General features: G+C 38.0%; 1 protein-coding gene across 1 annotated transcript in view; it reads left to right on the top strand.

The window, feature by feature from the left end:
- AGPAT5 (1-acylglycerol-3-phosphate O-acyltransferase 5) overlaps positions 1-22,011 on the top strand; it is a 75,861-nt gene that overhangs the window by 35,884 nt on the left and 17,966 nt on the right. Inside the window, exon 5 of the mRNA XM_021694135.2 lies at positions 13,224-13,314. Within this exon, the coding sequence (XP_021549810.1) occupies positions 13,224-13,314 (91 nt within the window). The remainder of the gene's footprint in view (positions 1-13,223; positions 13,315-22,011) is intronic.

Consider the following 22,011-nt stretch of genomic DNA (forward strand, 5'->3'; position numbering starts at 1 on the left):
TATTTTATAGTTTTCTGAGTACAGATCCTTTGTCTCTTTGGTTAGATTTATTCCTAGGTATCTGATTGTTTTGGGTGCAATTGTAAATGGGATCGACTCCTTAATTTCTCTTTCTTCTGTCTTGTTGGTGGTGTATAGGAATGCCACTGACTTCTGTGCATTGATTTTATATCCTGCCACTTGACTGAATTCCTGTATGAGTTCTAGCAGTTTTGGGGTGGAGTCTTTTGGGTTTTCCACATAAAGTATCATATCATCTGCAAAGAGTGAGAGTTTGACTTCTTCTTTGCCGATTTGGATGCCTTTTATTTCTTTTTGTTGTCTGATTGCTGTGGCTAGGACTTCTAATACTATGTTGAATAGCAGTGGACCATCCCTGCCACGTTCCTGACCTTAGGGGGAAAGCTCTCAGTTTTTCCCCATTGAAAATGATACTCACTGTAGGTTTTTCATAGATGACTTTTATGATATTGAGGTATGTACCCTCTATGCCTATACTCTGAAGAGTTTTGATCAAGAAAGGATGCTGTACTTTGTCAAATGCTTTTTCTGCATCTATTGAGAGGATCATATGATTCTTGTTCCTTCTTTTGTTAATGTATTGTATCACATTGATTGATTTGCAGATGTTGAACCAACCTTGCAGCCCAGGGATAAATCCCACTTGGTCGTGGTGAATAATCCTTTTAATGTACTGTTGGATCCTATTGGCTAGTATTTTGGTGAGAATTTTTGCATCCATGTTCATCAGGGATATTGGTCTGTAGTTCTCCTTTTTGATGGGGTCTTTGTCTGGTTTTGGGATCAAGGTAATGGTGGCCTCATAAAATGAGTTTAGAAGTTTTCCTTCCATTTCTATTTTTTGGAACAGTTTCAGAAGAATAGGTATTAATTCTTCTTGAAATGTTTGGTAGAATTCGCCTGGGAAGCCATCTGGCCCTGGGCTTTTGTTTTTTGGGAGATTTTGATGACTGCTTCAATTTCCTTAGTGGTTATAGGTCTGTTCAGGTTTTCTGTTTCTTCCTGGTTCAGTTTTGGTAGTTGATACATCTCTAGGAATGCATCCATTTCTTCCAGGTTATCTAATTTGCTGGCATAGAGTTGCTCATAATATGTTCTTATAATTGTTTGTATTTCTTTGGTGTTGGTTGTGATCTCTCCTCTTTCATTCATGATTTTGTTGATTTGGGTCATTTCTCTTTTCTTTTTGGTAAGTCTGGCCAGGGGCTTATCAATCTTGTGAATTCTTTCAAAGAACCAGCTCCTAGTTTCATTGATCTGTTCTACTATTCTTTTAGTTTCTATTTCATTGATTTCTGCTCTGATCTTTATTATTTCTCTTCTCCTGCTGGGTTTAGGCTTTATTTGCTGTTCTTTCTCCAGCTCCTTTCGGTGTAGGGTTAGGTTGTGTACTTGAGACCTTTCTTGTTTCTTGAGAAAAGCTTGTATTGTTATATACTTTCCTCTTAGGACTGCCTTTGCTGCATCCCAAAGATTTTGAACAGTTGTGTTTTCCTTTTCATTGGTTTCCATGTATTTTTTTAATTCTTCTTTAATTTCCTGGTTGACCCATTCATTCTTCAGTAGGATGCTCTTTAGCCTCCATGTATTTGAGTTCTTTCCGACTTTCCTCTTGTGATTGAGTTCTAGTTTCCAAGCATTGTGGTCTGAAAATCGGCAGGGAATGATCCCAATCTTTTGGTACCGGTTGACACCTGATTTATGACCTAGAATGTGATCGATTCTGGAGAATGTTCCATGGGCACTAGAGAAGAATGTGTATTCCGTTGCTTTGGGATGGAATGTTCTGAATATGTCTGTGAAGTCCATGTGGTCCAGTGTGTCATTTAAAGTCTTTATTTCCTTGTTGATCTTTTGCTTAGACGATCTGTCCATTTCAGTGAGGGGGGTGTTAAAGTCCCCCACTATTATTGTATTGTTGATGTGTTTCTTTGCTTTTGTTATTAATTGCCTTATATAATTGGCTGCTCCCATGTTAGGGGCATAGATATTTACAATTGTTAGATCTTCTTGTTGGATAGACCCTTTAAGTAGGATATAGTGTCCTTCCTCATCTCTTATTATAGTCTTTGAAAGGTTTAAAATCTAATTTGTTGGATATAAGGATTGCCACCCAGCTTTCTTTTAGTGTCCATTAGCATGTTAAATGGTTTTCCACCCCCTCACTTTCAAGCTGGGGGTGTCTTTGGGTCTAAAATGAGTCTCTTGCAGACAGCATATCAATGGGTCTTGTTTTTTAATCCAATCTGATAGCCTGTGTCTTTTGATTGGGGCATTTAGCCCATTTACATTCAGGGTAATTATTGAAAGATAGGAATTTAGTGCCATTGTATTGCCTGTAAGGTGACTGTTACTGTATATTGTCTGTGTTCCTTTCTGGTCTATGTTGCTTTTAGGCTCTCTCTTTGCTTAGAGGACCCCTTTCAAGATTTCTTGTAGGGCTGGTTTCCTGTTCGCAAATTCCTTTAGTTTTTGTTTGTCCTGGAAGCTTTTTATCTCTCCTTGTATTTTCAATGACAGCCTAGCTGGCTATAGTATTCTTGGCTGCATATTTTTCTCATTTAGTGCTCTGAATATATCCTGCCAGTCCTTTCTGGCCTGCCAGGTCTCTGTGGATAGGTCTGTTGCCAATCTAATGTTTCTACCCTTGTAGGTTACATATCTCTTCTCCCGAGCTGCTTTCAGGATTTTCTCTTTGTCTATGAGACTCGTAAGTTTTACTATTAGATGTCGGGGTGTTGACCTATTTTTATTGATTTTGAGAGGGGTTCTCTGTGCTTCCTGGATTTTGATGCCTGTTTCCTTCCCTAAATTAGGGAATTTCTCTGCTATAATTTGCTCCATTATACCTTCTGCCCCTCTCTCTCTTTCTTCTTCTTCTGGGATCCCAATTATTCTAATGTTGTTTCATCTTATGGTATCGCTTATCTCTCGAATTCTGCCCTCGTGATCCAGTAGTTGTTTATCTCTCTTTTTCTCAGCTTCTTTATTTTCCATCATTTCATCTTCTATATTACTGATTCTCTCTTCTGCCTCATTTATCCTAGCAGTTAGCGCCCCCATATTTGATTGCATCTCATTAATAGCCTTTTTGATTTCTACTTGGTTAGATTTTAGTTTTTACTTCTCCAGAAAGGGTTTCTCTAATAACTTCCATGCTTTTTTCAAGTCCAGCTAGTATCTTTAAAGTGATGATTCTGAACTCTAGATCTGACATCATACTAATGTCCGTATTGAGTAGGTCCCTGGCAGTCGGTACTACCTCTTGTTCTTTTTGTTGAGGTGATTTTTTCCGTCTTGTCATTTTGTCCGGAGGAGAATAGATTAATGAGAGAACAAAATGCTAACAGGGTAACAACGTTCCCAGAAAATATACTCTAAACAAATCAGAAAAGACCTGAAGCAGTGGGAAAAGAAAGGGAAAGAGAGAAAAAAGAAAAAGAAAAAAAAAAGGAAAAGAAAAAGATAAAGATAAAAACAAACAAAAACAGAACAAAACAAAAGAAAAAAAAATCAGAATGTGATCAAATATGATCCGGCTGGTATATAGATCAGTGCCACACACTAGATTTTGGGTGTATTTGGTCTGTTAGAAGAAGGTGCCTCCCAAAATTTTAAAGAAAGAAAAACTTATATATGTACAGAAATAAGGGTTGATATGATGAAGGGATGGAATATGACCGTAAAGATGGAAATTATAAAAAATTTTATAAAAGGAATTGATAAGAAGTTGTTTGAAAAAAGAAAGAAGAGGATTTAAAAAAAAGAGAGAGAAAAAAAAGGGAGAGAATGTGATCAGGCAGGGGAGTAGAAAAAAACCATACAATAGAGATTTAGGGTATATTTTGATCTGTTAGAAGAAACTATCTCAAAATTTTAAAGAGATAACAATTTATATATATATGCCAAAAATACGGGTAACTACTATGAAGGGATAGAATATGACTCTAAAACTGAAAAATAAAAATGAAAAATAAAAATGTTTTTTTTTAAAAAAGGGATTGATAAGATGTTGGTTGAAAAAGGGAAAAAGAAAAATTCAAAAAAAAAAGTTAAAAAAAAATTAACTTTGAAAGACTAAAGAATCATGGTAAAAAAGCCATGAATTCTATGTGCAGTATTCCCCTAGCGCTGGAGTTTTGCCGTTCTCATTGATCGGTAAACTTGGTCTTGGCTGGCTGTTCTCGCTGATCTTCTGGGGGAGGGGCCTGTTGCTGTGGTTCCCAAATGTCTTTGCCGGAGGCAGAATTGTCCCGCCCTTGCCCGGTCCAGACTAAGTAATATGCTCGGGTTTGCTCTCGGGAGCTTTTGTTCCCTGCAAGCTTTCCGTACAGCTTTGGAGGCGGAGAGTGAAAATGGCGGCCTCCCAATCTCCACCCTGGAGGAGCCGAGAACTCGGGCCCCACTCCTCAGTGAGCCCCCAGAGAAAAGCCGTCAGTCACTCCCGTCTCCCCGGTCTCCGGCCGCACTCCGTGCTCACCCGGCCTGTGACCGCGCGTTTCTATCTCTGGCACCCGACCCCGGGTGGAGTCTCCAACCCAGCAGATCCCTGCGGCGCACTCCCGCGTGGCTCCTCCCAGGGGAGGAAGGTGAGTCTCCCCGGATCTGCCGCTTGTTGGGTCCCTGCTGGAGGAGCAGTGGCCCGACTGTGCCGCGGATCACAGTTTATGGCAACCCCGAGCTGCAAGCCCACTCCTTGGCTCCATCTCTGCAGCCAGCTTCCCTGCTCCCGCCCCGGTCTTTCTGTGACCCTGAGGGTCCTGAGACCACACTCTCCCACGAGGGTTCCACCCCCCACTTAGCCAGCGGAGTGACGTCCCTCAGCGGAGCCGACTTCTAAAAGTTCCGATTCTGTGCTCCGCGGTTCTATCACTTGCTAGAAGCGGCCAACAGAGGCCCCCCCCCCCCCCGCCGTCTATCCTCCCGAATATTGCCTCCGATTCACTTCTCCGCACGTCCTACCTTCCAGAAGGTGGTCGCTTTTCTGATGAGAGAGTTGTTGCTCTTCTTTTCTTCGATCTCCTGTTGAGTTTGTAGGTGTTCAGAATGGTTTGATCCCTATCCAGCTGAATTCCTGAGAGGAGACGAAATCCAGGTCTCCTACTCCTCTGCCATCTTGTTCCGCCCCTTCACTCTTAATAGAAGGTCCACGGGGCTTTGATTTTTCTCTTTTCAGCTCTTTGATAATTTTAAAATGACGTTTTATCCAGCTTTTTATATTTTCATTAGGAAGGCTTGTTCAAATAACCTAGTCTTTTACTTTGGGCTACCAGAGAACTTTCTGTTTTTCAAGGGCAGAAGTGTAGCTTTTGGATGTTTGTGCAACAATGCTGAATTACAGACTGGCAGTGCCATGAGTGGTTGTCACTGAGGCCAAATCAGATTTGGGTTCATATCTCAGATCTGCCATTTAAACTTTGTTACTTTGCACAAGTCACTTAACTTTTCTAAGCTTGTTTTCTTTATATGTTAAATCTATTAATAATTCACTTGGTAGCTAGGATTAAATAACATGTTTGAAAGTTATGCTTCTTTTAGTAGCTTCTGATCGCGCTGTAACAGATTACCACAAACTCACCGACCGCAAAAGTACAGGCACAGAAGCAAAAATAAGTAAGTAGGACTACACCAAACTAAAACGTTTCTGCACAGCAAAGGAAGTAATTGACAAAAATGAAAAAACAACCTGCAGAAAGGGAGAAAATATTTGCAAACGACATATCCAATGCTAATTTTCAAGATTAACATGCAGCCCACCAGCAAAAAAGCCCAAATAACTCAATTTAAGCAATGGGCAAAGGACTTGAAAAGACATTTCTCCAAAGAAGACCTACAATTAAATGGCCGACAGGTATATGAAAAGGTGCTCAACCTCACTTGTCATCAGGGAAATGCCGGTCACAGCTGTAATGAGATTAATACCTGACACCTGTTACAATGACTGTTCTCAAACAGTTTCAAAAGTTAAGGGTTGGTTGAGGATTTACAGAAAAGAGAACCCTTAGACATTGTTGGCGGTAATATAAATTGGTACAGCCATTACAAAAAATGGAATGGAGTTTCCTCAGAAGATTAAAAATAGAAATATCATATCCAGCAATTCCACTTCTGGGTATATATTCAAAAGAAATAGGATTATTTCCCATACTCCTGTTCACTGCAGCATTATTCACAGTAACAAGGTATGGAAATAACCTAAATGTCCATCAACAAATGAGTGAGTAAAAAAAAATGTATGTATACACAATGGAATATTTTTCAATGTTAAAAAAGGAAGTCCTGTCATTTATGACAATGTGGATGAACTCCAGGGCATTACACTAAGTGAAATAAACCAGACATAGAACAACAAATACTGCATGGTCTCACCTGCATGTGGAATTTTAAAAAGTTGAATTCATAGAACTGGGGAGTAGAGCAATGGTTTACCAGGGCCTTAGGGAGTGGAGGAAATGGGGATGTGCTGGTCAAAGGGTACAAACTTTCAGTTATAAGAGGAGTAAGTTCTGAGGATGTAAGGTACGGCATGATGCCTGTAGTTAGTAATACCATATTGTATACTTGAAATTTGTTAAAAAGAATAGATTTTAAATGTTCTTACCACACACAAAAAATATGGTAACTATGCAAGGTGATGGGTAGGTATATTACTTTGTGGTAATCATTTTACAATGTCTGTGTATATTAAGATACCACATTGTATACCTTAAATGTATACAGTTTTTATTGTCAATCATACCCTTAAAAAGCTAGGAAAAATAACAACATACATTTATCTTAACCATTCTGGAGATCAGCAGTGCAAAATGGGTCTCACTGGACTAAAATCGTGGTGTCACTGGGGCTGAGGTCCCTTCTGGAGACTGTAAGGGAGAATCCATTTTCTTGCCTCTTTTAGATTCTAAAGGTTGCCTGCATTCCCTAAGTCATGGCTTCTGTCTTCAAAGCCAGCAATAGCTGGTCTTTTTTTGTAGCCATCATTCTGGTTCTGAGTCTTCTGCTTCCCTCTTTCATCTTTAGAACCATTGTGTTGACATTGGCCCCACCTGGACATTCTAGGCTGATCTCATTATCCCTCAGTCCAATGCTAGCAGTCTTCACTCCCCCTTGCCATGTTCTATAATGTATTCACAGATTCTTAAAGATTAGGATGTGGACATTTTGGGGAGGGGGCATTATTCTGCCTGCCACATTCATGTATGCATTTGTGTGATTTTGTAATTGTTTTCTGATCATACCTGTAGCACTTCCATACTTAAATAATAAGCTCTTTGAGGAAGGAGATTGTTACTTTGTATCCACCACTTTTTTGCATTTTTTCCCTCTGTAAATGTATAATGGAATTTTTAATGAGTTGAAAGTTTCTGATTGTAATTTTAGAAAAACCCTTTTTAACAGTTGTGGTTTGCTAGACTGGATTAATTCGGAGGAAAGAAAGCAGAGATGAACTATCTTGTTTATATTCTGTACATCTAAATATGAAATGGCTTTTTATTTAAAGAGAGAGCAGTAATTAAAAGATGTCTAGCTAATCAAAGTTTATTAAGTTCTGAGATATCATTTCCATATAAATATGCCTGCTTTGAAACTCTTTAGTGAGCTAGATAGAATTTTTAAAAACCAGAGGGGAAGGAAACAATATAAAGAGCCTGCCACACAGTGCTTGATATTTTCATATACTTCCTTTTATGCTCACAGCTATCCTGAGTCTTCATTTGGGAATGAAACTGAGACTCAAAGTATCATATGATCTCACTGATATGAGTTGTTCTTAATCTCAGGAAACAAACTGAGGGTTGCTGGAGTGGTGGGGGGTGGGAGGCATGGGGTGGCTGGGTGATAGGCATTGGGGAGGGTATATGCTATGGTGAGCGCTGTGAATTGTGTAAGACTGTTTGAATCACAGACCTGTACCTCTGAAACAAACAATATATTATATGTTAAAAAAAAGAAGAAGAAGAAGAAGATAGTAGGAAGGGAAAAATGAAGGGGGGAAATCGGAGGGGGAGACGAACCATGAGAGACTGTGGACTCTGAGAAACAAACTGAGGGTTCTAGAGGCAGGGGGGTGGGGGTGGGGGGATGGGTTAGCCTGGTGATGGGTATTAAGAAGGGCACGTATTGAATGGAGCACTGGGTGTTATAAGCAAACAATGAATCATGGAACACTACATCAAAAACTAATGATGTATGGTGATTAACATAATAAAATAAAATTTTAAAAAATGCAGCCACTTGCATCCATGTAGTACAAGATTCTGATATTTGTTCCCTTTGTATGAAGATTGATTTCAGTGTGCCTACAAAATCCTAAAGGATTCAGAAAGAAAATATGTATACTGTTGATTTAAATGGCAAACTTTAAATACATTCAATATCACTTAAATGTCAGTAGCTGTATTTTATTATGAATGCATGATCTTGCGCCTTAACTATTATAACTTAATTCTGCTCCTCAGAAATGTATTAACTTGATCAAGATGCCTTTGGGGGAAACCCTTAAGTAAATGTAATTTCAGGGTTCTGTTTCTTTCTGTAAGTTCCTTCCCATTCATCATGTGATGGGGACCAATGAGGAACTAGTGTTAACTTGGCGACATGGTGACAGCTGGTGCTTTATCTAAATTTCTTAGTTTTCTATTTCTTGGAAATGCTTTAATATAGAAACTGCTTCAGATATTTAAATTTAACCTAAACTTGCTTCTATAAATTCAAGACCATTAACTGATTTTAGTTTGAAAATTGTATCTTTTACTTGTAAATCATGTTTGCACTAACCTTCCAAAAACTGTGTAAAGCATTATTATTTTTTTTTAAAGATTTTATTTATTTATTTGAGAGAGAGAATGAGATAGAGAGAGAGAGCACGAGAGGGGGGAGGGTCAGAGGGAGAAGCAGACTCCCTGCCGAGCAGGGAGCCCGATGCGGGACTCGATCCCAGGACTCCAGGATCATGACCTGAGCCGAAGGCAGTCGCTTAACCAACTGAGTCACCCAGGCGCCCCTGTGTAAAGCATTATTTTTAACATGGTCTTACAATATATTCTACTTTTTAGAAACTATAGAAAATAATAAATACAACCTGTTAACCACACACACACACAAAGTAAATTAACTTATCCAAAGCATGGAGAAAAGGCTGTTTTTAACAGAAAGTCATCAGTTCCATAACTGGTTGAAGTGTGAATATATTTTAAACTCTTAAATAGCTCTTTTCTTTTTGAATGGAATTTTAATATGAAATAGCTTGCTGATTTCCACTAGAGTCTGAAGTATCTAAGCTTAAAATGGTACCTCACATCTTGAGTAGAGATCTTATATGCAAAGTCAGTCCTCATTAAAGAAAACAGAATCTCTGGTTCCTTCCAAATGAAAATTTAGCAGAATAAAAGATTTCTGTGAACAGTAGCAATAACCTTGTACGTAATTTGGTTTGTTTGTGACTGTTTGCCAGTTATTTCCTGTCATCCTTGGGGCTTCCCTGTCCTCGAGCAGGGATTTTCCTTAATTGAGAAGTGGGTCCAGAGGTGGCACTCTGCCCTGGAGTCATTCTTTTCTTGCCCTGATGCTCCATGTTTAGTCCTTTCCCTCTGTTGCCACCTTCTCCATCTCCATGGGAACTGAGAAGAGAGCTGCCTTTTTGGTCAGCAGTGGGAAAGCAGTGGTGAGGAAGTTATCAGGTGCGAACAGCTGAAGGAGGAAAAAAGTTTTACTTTAAAATCTTGACTCTACATCTGTGCTCTGTGTCATGCTCAGCTCTCGTTAGAGAGAACAAGGAGACCTGCTTTGGCTGTGTAGCCTTTAGAGGCTGCTGTCCTTGTGAATGCAGCGTGCAGAGCTGATTCTGGGGAAGGCTCTTGGCCACTGCTCAGGTCCTCTCGCTCTTCTTTGCCCCCGATGTGTCATCTCACATTTCGAAAGCACATCTGTTTTAATTTTAACAACAGCAAATTGCAGTATTATTTTGTGCCAAGCACCATGTTAATTAGACTACATAAATTATCACCTTTATCATTACAGTATCTCTATCAGGTGGAGGTACAACCATCCTTCCCTTTTGTAGACAAGAAGCTCCAGGCGCAGAGAGGATAAGGAATTTATCCCAGCTCTCAGGGCCTGTAAGTGGAGTCTGGGGTTTGAAGCCAAGTGTTCAGACTGTTGTATACTCTTTCTCTAGTTACAGTCTTTGTATATATGATTTCCTATAGAAGGTCATCTGCTTTGTGGAGTAATGGCCAGTTTGGGGCTGTTAAAATGTAACTTCTCAGAATATTCCTGTACGAATCTTTCTTTGCATCAGTGACTTGCCTTTTCATATCATAACAGAGTCTTAAAGAACAAAAGTTTTAAAAATTTTGCCTACGTCCGATTTATTGATCTTTCCTAAAATTTCTGCTTTTTCTGTCCTACTGTAAAAGGTTTTGCCAAACTCAATGATACTAAGATTTTCTCCTTTGTTTTCTTTTGGAAGTTTTATAGTTCTGGTTTGTGGCCCATTTTGAGTTAACTTTTGTATTCGGTGTAAGGTCAAGGTCGATCACCACTTACTGTGAAGGTTATTCTTTTCCCCATTGTTGGAAATAAATTGATTGCATACGTGTGGGTCTGTTTCTGAACCATTTATTCTGTTCCACTGATCTATCTGGATATCCCCTTGCTTATGCCACACTCTCTTGATTACTCTTGCTTTATTACAAGTTTTGAAATCTGGTGTAGTTAAATCTTATATATTTGTTCTTTTTCAAAGTCACTCGGCTGTTTTAGGTCCTTTGCATTGCCCATATAAATTCTAAAATCAGCTTGTCAGTTTCTGCATAAAAGCTTGCTGGGTTTTTTTATTTGGATTGCATTGAATCTATAGATAAATCTGGGAAGAATTGCTATCATAACAATATTGAATCTTTGGATCCAAAAACACAGTCTTTATTTAGGTCTTCCTTAATGTCTCTCAGCAGCATTTTGTGGTTTTTAACTGTACAGGTTTACACATCTTTTGCCAAAGGTATCCACATTTGCCGAAATAAATTCTTAATTTCATGTTTTTTGATGCTATTGTAGATGGCATTTTTTAAATTTATGATTGTTTTATCTAAACATTCAGTATATTGATTTTTTGTTCTATAACCCTACTAGACTTATTATTTAGCAACATTAAAAAATAGTAATGTTTCTTAGATTTCTTACATGGACAGTTATGTCATTTGTGTTATACAGTTTTACTTCTTTTAATCTGGATGCCTTTTGTTTCTTTGTCTTGCCTAAGTGCCCTGGCTTGAACCTCTAGGACAGCCCTGACTAGCACTGGTGAGAGTGAGCGTCCTTGCCTTGTTACCCATCTGTTGGTGAAAGCACTCATTCTTTTACCATTCTTTAGGTCTTAGGCCCATCATCCACTCCAGTTACCCTCTTGTTATTCTCCTTCATAACATCTTGCTCTTTTTCTTCACAGTCATAGAAGTGTAATTATATTTGTAAAATTTGTTTAATGTACTTTTTTCTCACTTGTCTCTAAAGACCATATTTATTTCATTATCCTACATAGCACCTGGCACATAATAGGTATATAAGAAATGCTTCTTGAATGAACCGTGAAAGAATTGTTCATTCTTGCTTTCTTGTCGACCATCAGTGTTCTTTTTAATGAAATGTGTAAGAGATGGGAAAATAACACCACATGAATTACTAATAACCATGCAAATCATGAATCACTTTATTTTTGAATACTTGAACTAAAAGCTAAAAATCATCAGTAATTGCTTTCATGGCTTTGAATACAAAGTTTACTGATGTTAAAGATTTTATTTTTTTAATATTTTTTTTAAGTAATCTCTACACTCAGTGTGGGGCTGGAACCTATGACCCCACAATGGGGAGTCGTGTGCTCTACCGAGTGAGCCAGCTAGTTGCCCCATAAGCTGATTTAAAATATGCCCTCATGATAATGAATTTGTGGGTTTGGGAACTAATTTTAAATTTTTTTCTTAATTTTACCCATTTTTCTACATTTTCATGGCAGCTGTGGTTAATCTTTCATTAGGATATATAGAAATCTATTAATTTCTAAGTTAGGCAAAGATAGTGGGTTCTAAAGACAATTTATATGGATGAATAAAAAGTATATATATTTTCAGGGAAGCTGAAAATGCAGAATTGTAGAGCAACCAGTAATACAAGTTTTTCAGGTGAGACTTTGGAAGAGATTAATTATGAGTTTATCTAATGAAAAAATGTGAACTGTCACATATGTTTATTATGTAGGAGTTTTATAATCATAGATCATTCAGATAAGGGAATGATTCTGTACCAGATATATAGATAGATAGACAGCATTCCCTGGGATCAGATGAGGTTGGATAAAATGAACATCATTTTCTTTCCTGCTATCCTCCCATCCCTATGTTCCCTGTATTCTGTTTGCATTTCAAAAGATTTGATACGAATGCCTTAGTTGTGTGTTCTGGCTATCAAGTAACCATGTTGGTGTAGTTTGGGTAACTTACCTCTAAAGTTAGGAGTTTCTCATTGTATAGTTTCACTGTTTCTGTCTTTATTTTCCCAAACAGATAAAAGTAAAAGCTTAGACTAATTAATTACTTAGTAAACATCCAGCTTTCTCCTTTATAAGTGCATTATTTCAATTTATGAAGCTGCTTATAAATTGAATTATTTAAATGCATTAAGGGAGCTGTAAAATAAGAATACTATGGGAATCTTTCGAAATGTGAATACTTACTACATTTTATATTGTGGAAATTTAGATATTGCTTCAGATGAGATATGCTTTTATTATTGATACTCAGGGACACTGATGTCTAAAATTTGCACCATTTAAAAATGTCATTTTTCAGAATCTTAGGGGAAAAGAGCTCTTTAATTAATTGAGGCTTTAAATGGTGAGAATTTTATGAGCAAATTTTTAATTAATGAATATTAGTGTGTAACTAGAAACATTGTTAGAGTCTTAATGATTGACCTACCAGTGAATGTATGACTGCGTTTTAAATATAATTCATGTTAAGATTTAATTGCATTTTTGCATTTTGGTTGCTCTGCTTGAAATGAAGGTCGCATGTAAAATGAATAAACATTTTTCCCACCATAGAAAATACTCTCTTAGCATTAATAGGGTTGGCACTGGTAAGTTCACAAGAACAACAAAAAAATCTCACACAAAACAAACCAAATTTCTCTATGTTTCACAGATGTATCTTGTGATTTTTCCAGAGGGAACAAGGTATAATCCAGAACTAACGAAAGTCATTTCAGCTAGTCAAACATTTGCTGCTCAAGAAGGTAAGTAAAAATTTGACTGTGCTTGAAAAAATAATTTTTACAAATAAATACCTTTTCAGTTTTTGTTCCTGGAGAGGATATTTATGTTTTACAGTAGTGGAAATGAGTAAATGTATTCATTTCTTCAGGGAATGTATGTATTATCTCTTAGGAAATGAAGTTTCTTCATTAATTCATATGCATGTTATTATATATATCTGAGAGGTTAAATTCAAGTGCTTGCTAAAATACATATTCCAGTGCCATGGATTTAGTGAAAATCTGGCTAGGTACCGGATTGTGGAGCCTTTTTCTCCATTATGGGTTGTGTGTGACAGAAAGAATCTCCGTTCTGTGGGCTGACAGACCTGGACTGGAATCCAAACTCTGATGTCTGTCAGCTGTGTGGGTGCAAGGTGCCTCACAGACTGAGCTTGTCTCCTCATCTCTTAAGACATTTGTACCTCATAGGTATACCTATGCCTGCCTCTGTGGAAGAATTACATTAGAAGTATGTGAAGTATCGGGGAATGTGACACACAGTTGGTTCACAGTACTTGGAAGTTATGAGTGTCCCCAACAACAGGAATGTTCTTAATGTCCGTATTTTAGAGAGTTGGATAACTAATACACTTATAAGCTATTCAGTTTCACCAATTTGGGATATAAACAGAAAACAGTGGCTATGCTGTGTTCTCAAAGTTGCCCTTGAAGACTGACTATGAATTAGTATTCGATCTCCATACATTGATCTCCAGGCACTTACTGAGCAAATGCCTTGTTGTTGATCTGATCGCAGGGTCTATGCAGTACTGTCTAGGAGAACTTGTCAGAGCAATAGTAGTGTCTGTATCTGCTCTGACCAACATGGTAGCTCCTACCCACATGTGATAGTGCATCAAGGGAAATGCATTTTTAATTTTGTTAATTTTAATAAATTCACTGGGATCTGATACAAAATTCTTGATACTTCCCTTATTGGAATTCTTTCCCTAGACTTCTTTAGGGCTTATCTCCATTTCCCCCTCCCTCTCTGGTGATTCCTGGTCAGTCCCCTTTCTAGCTGCCTCCTCCTGCTTCATTCTCTCCTGTTTCATATGTTGTTTCTATTGTCTGACTTTGCTCTTTCCTTCATTTCATTTTCATGTTTTTCCTTGTGGCCTTTATCCAGATCCATAGCTTTAGCCACCATTTATTTGATTGCTGATGGCTCACAAAAAGCTTTCTTCCACCCGTATCTGTTTGACTCTAGACCTGTAGGTATAGCTGCCCGGGAGAGAGCTTCACTTGATTGGCCCAAGGGCCAGTAATGCTTAACATCACTCATCATCAGGGAAATACAAATGAAAACCACAATGAAATACCACCTCACACCTGTCAGAATGGCTAAAATCAATACCACAAGTAACAGCAGGTGTTGGTGAGGATGTGGAGAAAGAGGAACATTCATGCTCTGTTGGTGGGAATGCAGACTGGTGCAGCCACTCTGGAATATGGAGGTTCCTCAAAAAGTTAAAAATAGAACTACTCCATGATCCAGCAGTTGCACTACTGGGTATTTGCCCAAAGAATACAAAAACACTAATTCAAAACGATAAATACACCCCAGTGTTTATAACAGCATTATCAACAATTGCCAAATTATGGAAGCAGCCCAAGTGTCCATTGATAGATGAATGGATAAAGATGTGGTCTATATATACAATGGAATATTACTCAGCCATAAAAAGAAGAAATTTTGCCATTTGCAAGATGTGAATGGAGCTAGAGAGTATAATGCCAAGTGAAATAAGTCAGAGAAAGATACCATATCATCTCACTCATATGTGGAATTTAAGAAACAAAACAAATGAGCAAAGGAAAGAGAGGCAAACCAAAAAACAGACTACTAACTATAGAGAACACACTGATGGTTACCAGAGGGGAGGTGGGTGGGGGATGAGTGAAATAGGTGATGGGGATTCGGAAGTGCATCGTGATGAGCACCGGGTGATGTATGGAAGTGTTGAAACACTATATTGTACACCTGAAACTCGTATTACACTGTATGTTAACTAACTGAAATTAAAATAAAAACTTTTTTTTTAAAGATTTTATTTATTTATTAGAGAGAGGGAGGGAGTGCACAAGCAAGGGGAGCGGCAGGCAGAGGGAGAAGCAGACTCCCTGCTGAGCAGAGAGCCCGATGAGGGCTCCATCCCAGGACCCTGGGATCATGACCTGAGCCAAAGGCAGATGCTTAACCAACTGAACCACCCAGGCACCCTTAAAATAAAAACTTAAAATGAACTATCTCAAGGGAAAGCAAAAAATTAAAAATAAAAAAAATAAATAAAAGTATATTCTACAACAGAAACCATAAAATGGCTTTTTAAAAAACTGTCTTATCCATGTATCATATGACCTCACTGATATGAGGAATTCTTAATTGCAGGAAACAAACTGCGGGTTGCTGGAGTGGGGGGTGGGGTGGGAGGGATGGGGTGACTGGGTGATAAGACACTGGGGAGGGTATGTGCTCTGGTAAGCTCTGTGAATTGTGCAAGACTGTTGAATCTCAGATCTGTACCTCTGAAACAAATAATGCAATATATGTTAAAAAAAAAAAAAGAAGAAGAAGAAGAAGAAGAAGGTAGCAGGAGGGGAAGAATGAAGCGGGGGAAATCGGAGGGGGAGACGAACCATGAGAGACGATGGACTCTGAAAAACAAACTGAGGGTTCTAGAGGGGAGGGGGGTGGGAGGATGGTTTAGCCTGGTGATGGGTATTAAAGAGGGCACCTTCTGCATGGAGCACTGGGTGTTATGCACAAACAATGAATCCTGGAACACTACATCTAAAACTAATGATGTAATGTATGGGGATTAACATAAGAATAAAAAAAAAGAAATTAAATTTAAAAAAGAAGAAAAAAAACTGTCTTATCTCCAAAAGTATTTAGAGAATGTTGCATTTTATATCCTTCCCTTGGGGAGGTACAGTTCACATTTATGTATGTTTCAGAAAAGTTCTGTCGTAAAGATCTCTGATTTTGTTTGTTGAGCTGTTTTCTAATTTTATATATATTAGAAAACAGTGATCTAAAATTATTAAATAAAATTTGGGGGTTTTGGGGGTAAATCCTTAGGGTTCCAGAAAATTATGTCTCTCCAAAATTATTCCTCTCTAAAGATTCTAGATAGCTGAGCTCTGACTTTAACAAAATGTGTATTTTACTCTGAAGCTTAAAATAGTCTATAGATGAATCAGTTTGGGGATTTTCTTGTGTGCGGAGGGGAATTCTCGATAAACTTGAGTGTAGACCTTAAACTGTATAAATTTTCAACTACTCTTGTGTGTTAGCTCTTACAGCCACTTTAAAATTACAGTTTGAGATTAGATAAGGTGAAAAGGAAATAAACGTGGGGAATTTTTTTTTTTTTGCTACTTTTCATGTGTATTGTAGAATCTGAGACATTTTATTATCATTAAACAATCAATTATATCTTGAGACATGTGTTTTTTATGAGTTGAACAGAGAGCTGGCCTTGGGAGTTTACTAGAGTGCCTCAGATCCTTAGAGTCTGCTGATTTTATGTTAAAATAGTACAATATTCTACCTTTAAATATTAACAAATCTTTATCAGATTTCTAATATATAAAATGTTTCACTAAGGTGGAAGAACTAACTCTAATGTTTTCTAGGAGTTTATAATTCAATAGGAGAAATGAAACAGGATTGTATTCATCATCTATCAGTGTGTAACAAATTATCTCAAACCCTAGTGGCTTAAAACAAACAGTTCCTGTCTCACTGTTGATGTGGGTCAGGAGTCCTGGTGTGGTTTAGCTGGGGGCTGCTTGCTTAGGGACTGTCACAGGATGCAATCAGGGTGTCTGCTGGGGCTGTAGTCATTTCAGGGCTCTCCGGGAAGATCTGTTAGAAGCTCCCTCACAGGGCTGTTGACAGGCCTCAGGTCCTCACTCGCTGTTGTCTGGAGAGTCTATTTCTTGCCACTTGGGCCTCTCCATAGAGCTCCTCAAGACACACAGCTTGCTCCCCTAGATCTGCAGAGCAGAGAGGGGGTGGGGAGACAACATGGAAGAGGTGCTGTAACATAGAGGACGGTTGGGCAAGACAGAAGTCACAGTCTTCTTGTAACCTAATTTTGGAAGTGACGTCTCATCATTTTTCGTTAATAGTAGAGAGGTCCTGAGCAAGACTCAGCAAGAGGGCCCAAATGATTGAGGTATAGATTCTGCTTCACAGTAGTGATCCAATTTCCAGAAACTTCAGTATGCTATTTTTCAACAAGTTAGCCTGTTTCAATTCTGTTATAATGTGTGATGGACTAATTCCTTAACTTTAAATATGTTAAGCAAGACAAAATTAGACCTGGACATTTTATTATATTTTGTCACTGGGCAAATCACAAGTTAGTTGTTGAGGTATAATAAATTTGCATTACAGAATGAGTATAGTCCCAGATTTTTGTCTTTATGTGAAGAGTAACGTAGAATTACTCTGTGTTTTAGTATTTATTCAAGGACTTCTGATTTCTTTTGTAAAATATACCTTTGTGTGTGTGTTCCTATTTAAATATTGCCATACTTTTGGCTCAGTCAGTTGAGTGTCTGACTCTTGGTTTTGGCTCAGGTCACGATCTCATGGGTCATGGGATCAAGCCCCATTATCGGGCTCCGTGCTCAGTGCAGAATCTGCTGGAGATTCTCTCCTTCTGCCCCTCTCTCCATTCTCTCGCTCTCTCAAATAAATAAATAAATCTTTAAAAAACTAAATATTGCCATACTTTTTTCAGTTGGGTAAAACAAGCATTTATATGCAAATAGGTGTATTTACTATGTGATATTTATTCAGAGTTGTAATTTCAGTACAGGTTTTTAAGGCCTGTGTTAATCACCTTGGGCTGTCATACCAGGACACCGCTCTGGGGGCTTAAACAAGAGACATTGATTTTCTCACAGCTCCAAAGCCTGGATGTCCAAGATCAGGGTGCCAGCAGGGTTGGTTTCTGGTGAGACCACTCTGACTTGCAGAGGGCCACCTTCTTGCTGTGTCCTCACATGGCCTTTTCTCTGTGTGCTCACAGAGAGAGGTCTCTGGTTTCTCTTTCTCTTTTTATAAGGATGCCAGTCCTATTAGATTAGGGCCCAATGTTTACGAACTCACGTAACCTTAACTACCTCCTGAAGGCCCCATCTCCAAATACAGTCACATAGGGGTTAAAAAATCTCACTGAGATGACTGTTTAATATATTTCCTAAAAGTTACTTAGTTTTAAAAATCTGCACTAATTTTGTAATGCTAGATCAAGTATTTTTAAGTAATTCTTAAAATAGCATAATAATGATATATACTCTAGCTTTTTAATCTAATAATAACTCACTCTCCCATAATTGATAAGTTATTGGTCTGTCCTTTTTCTCTGAGTTGTAGATCTTTCTTAAAGTTACCAATAGGGGAAAAATGAATAATTTGTCTTATAGATATGATTTTTAATTGCTGATTGTTCTTTTCTTTGAATTCTACAACTGGAAAAACTATTGCTGTCTATTAGAACTGGATTTTCTTGTGACTATAAAGGTAATTATTTCCCACAACACACAAAAGAAATTGATTTGTGAACCATATATCTAGAAAAAGTGTTTCCTGTTTTCTTTCTTCTTAGGTCACAACTAATTGAGATTACTTGAAAATAAAAATGAAAGGACTTGTTTTCCCATCTGTTAACCTAATTTTTCTTCAAGAAAGTTGAAAATAGCACTTGTTAGTCTGTGATATTCAAAACATTATTAATGTTGCTCCTAAAGTATCTTCCTTTGAATCTGACTTAAAAAATAAATAGACCAAAACCAACCTTTTTAATTTAGATTTTTTAAATGTGATGTGCTCATGTGTTTAAATAATTATACCTTCTACTCTTCAGTTTTCCATTGGCATTGGTGTTGGCTGGCTTAAGAAGTATGACTGATGGATATGGGTGTGTAATATCTTGAGGTTCTGGTTATTACTATTTCCTAGAAGTGTTTTACTTCAAAAACGTGTTACCGGTCACCTGGGTGGCTCAGTTGGTTAAGCGTCTGCCTTCGGCTCAGGTCATGATGCCAGGGTCCTGGGATCGAGTCCCACATCAGGCTCCTTGCTCAGTGGGGAGCCTGCTTCTCCCTCTGCCTGCCATGCCCCTGCTTGTGCTCTTTCTCTCTCTCTTTCTGACAAATAAATAAATAAAATATATATAAAAAAAAAACCCTTGTTACCCACAAACTATGGCCATTCAGTATTAGGGTTGTTATTTAAGATAATGCCTGTGTTATAGTGTCATGAGTTCTTAATTTTGTTCACTTCAGAGGCTGTCATTGTAATGCTTTCTAAATTTCCTTCTCACTTCCAACTGAACGTTAGTTATTTCTTTAAAGAAGACTTATTCATATTTCTAAATAAATTAGTCAACATTTGTTTTTATTTACAATCTCTCCAAGACAAAAATTAAGATTTTGAGAGGTCTGAAATACAGATAGAGTCTTCAAGAAACTATTAAATGTCAAGTATATATTGAAAGGTATATATTGAAAGCTGCTCCATTTTGTAATGGTAAATTAGGGAAAAGAGAATTTTATTTTTAGAAAGACTAGCTTTGAACTTGCCATTTAAAAAAATCCATGGTGAGGGGCACCTGGGTGGCTCAGTCGGTTAAGTGGCTACTTTCGACTCAGGTCATGATCTTGGGGTCCTGGGATCCAGCCCCACATTGGGCTCCCTGCTCAGCAGGGAGTCTGCTTCTCCCTCTCCCTCTGTCCCTCCTCCCCTCTGCTCCTGCTCTCTCTCTCAAATAAAAGAAAAACATCAATGATGAAACATTTAGTAAGAAAAACTGCAATAGAATATGTAAATATAACAGTATTATATAATAGTATCATATAAATATAAATAAAATGGTATCATAGGTAAAAATGATCATTCTAAAATTATGTTTCTAAAATGTTTGTTTGTTAAGTGACCAATTAGATCATTTTAATTTAAATCCAACAAACTGGTCAAGGAATGACTTCTTCCTCTTCTGACTTCCCATGGCAGTTCATTTCTTTGTCAGTTTTTGAGCTATTGCAGTTTCTATTAATCTTTGCAGTGATTGGTAAGGTGTAGGACTCTGCCTGTTTCTAGGAAGGCCACAAAATGAATCTCATGGGCCTCGATTAGTATCAAATGAAAGATCACACAGATGGTTCAGGATATAAAAACAGAAAAGAATCACATCGGACTTGTATTCCAGTCTAGAATGTTTTATCCTTGTATACTAGGCATTTTTTGAAAAGAATAGGGATGAATAAAGGGAGTGAGAAAGCTTTTAAATTATATTTATAGTGATTCTCAAGAAACTGGTTGTTTGACTTTGCGTATCAACCTCTCCATCAGCGTTTGAATTACAACTATCTCATTCTCATCCTTTGGCCTACTCTTCCTCCCTGTTTCTGTAGCATGTTTCCACCTGGTGCCTAGGTCAGGTTACAGCCTTAGGGACGACAGCGGGGAGCACTTCGGGGAGTATTGTTGGGAGGATCAAGTCACCACTGTAATGCTTCTGTAGGGCTTTGGACATAGCGTATGTCCAGTGACTTTCCAGACTTTGGTGTTATGCCTTTGAGGCCATTTCCATACCATTTACTTATAATCTTTTACCAAAATAAATATTACCCCTATTCCTCCAGCTTTTACTCCTTCACCAGCCCATTTGTGAATTCTTGATCTGTTCAAGCCATGGCCTAAGTTCTGAGTCAGTGGTTCTCAAAGTGATACCTGAACCAGCAGAATCAGCATTGTCCTGGAAGTTGCTCGAAGTCCAGATTCTCAGGATCCACCCCAGACCTCCTACATCAGACATTCCAGGAGTAGGGCTGTGCCTTCCACATGATTCTGATGCATTCTAAAGCTTTAGAACCACTCATTTAAATAAGATTAGTCATGTGCTCAGCAGGTGAGTTGGGTCAGATTTTTGTGTTTTCTAGAACATATGGATCTAATATTTATTGGTGAGTGAGCCTTCATTTTTATGCTTAGGCCTCACTAAGAAACAGGCAAGTTTGGTGGCAGTTACTTACCCACTGTAGGAGACGTGGAGGCGGGCACTGGGAAGCTCTGCCAACATCCAGGCACTGCTGCCGTAATAGCTTCCACCTCTCCCCCTCATGCCAAGTGTTTCACTTCGACTAAGCTCCTTTAGAGTCATTTTAGATATATCACTTTTCAGTGTACTAAGGAATTTGGAACCTAATGTATCTTAATCTTCCTAAACCTATTAAAGTGAGTCCCATGGTGTTTTGTTTTGTTTTTTTACTATGGCAGCTGGCAAGATGCCGTATTTAGACTCAGTAACCCTAGTCACAGAAAAGAGGAATTTAGGGACACATCTATAATGGCAAACCGAATACCTTGAATTTTCATATTATTGAGCAAGTAAAAAGATCCTTGTAGTTTCAAAACTCCTTAGGATTAATGGACTTTAGCTTTTATCTATGAGTAACACTGGCTATTGTGTAGGTTTAATCGTCCTTTTAAAACATAAAAAAAGAATTTTGTTCCTTTGTAAACTAAATAAAAATTATTATTATGCCTTGCAATGCCATATTAACAAATTTAGGTGGCAAATGGCAGGGTAAACTAGTATTTGCAATATATGGCGTATTAATAAACTTAGTATAAAAAGAGCACTTGCTAGTTAA

The sequence above is a fragment of the Neomonachus schauinslandi genome, chromosome 2 (assembly GCF_002201575.2).
Source record: "Neomonachus schauinslandi chromosome 2, ASM220157v2, whole genome shotgun sequence".
NCBI lineage: Eukaryota > Metazoa > Chordata > Mammalia > Carnivora > Phocidae > Neomonachus > Neomonachus schauinslandi.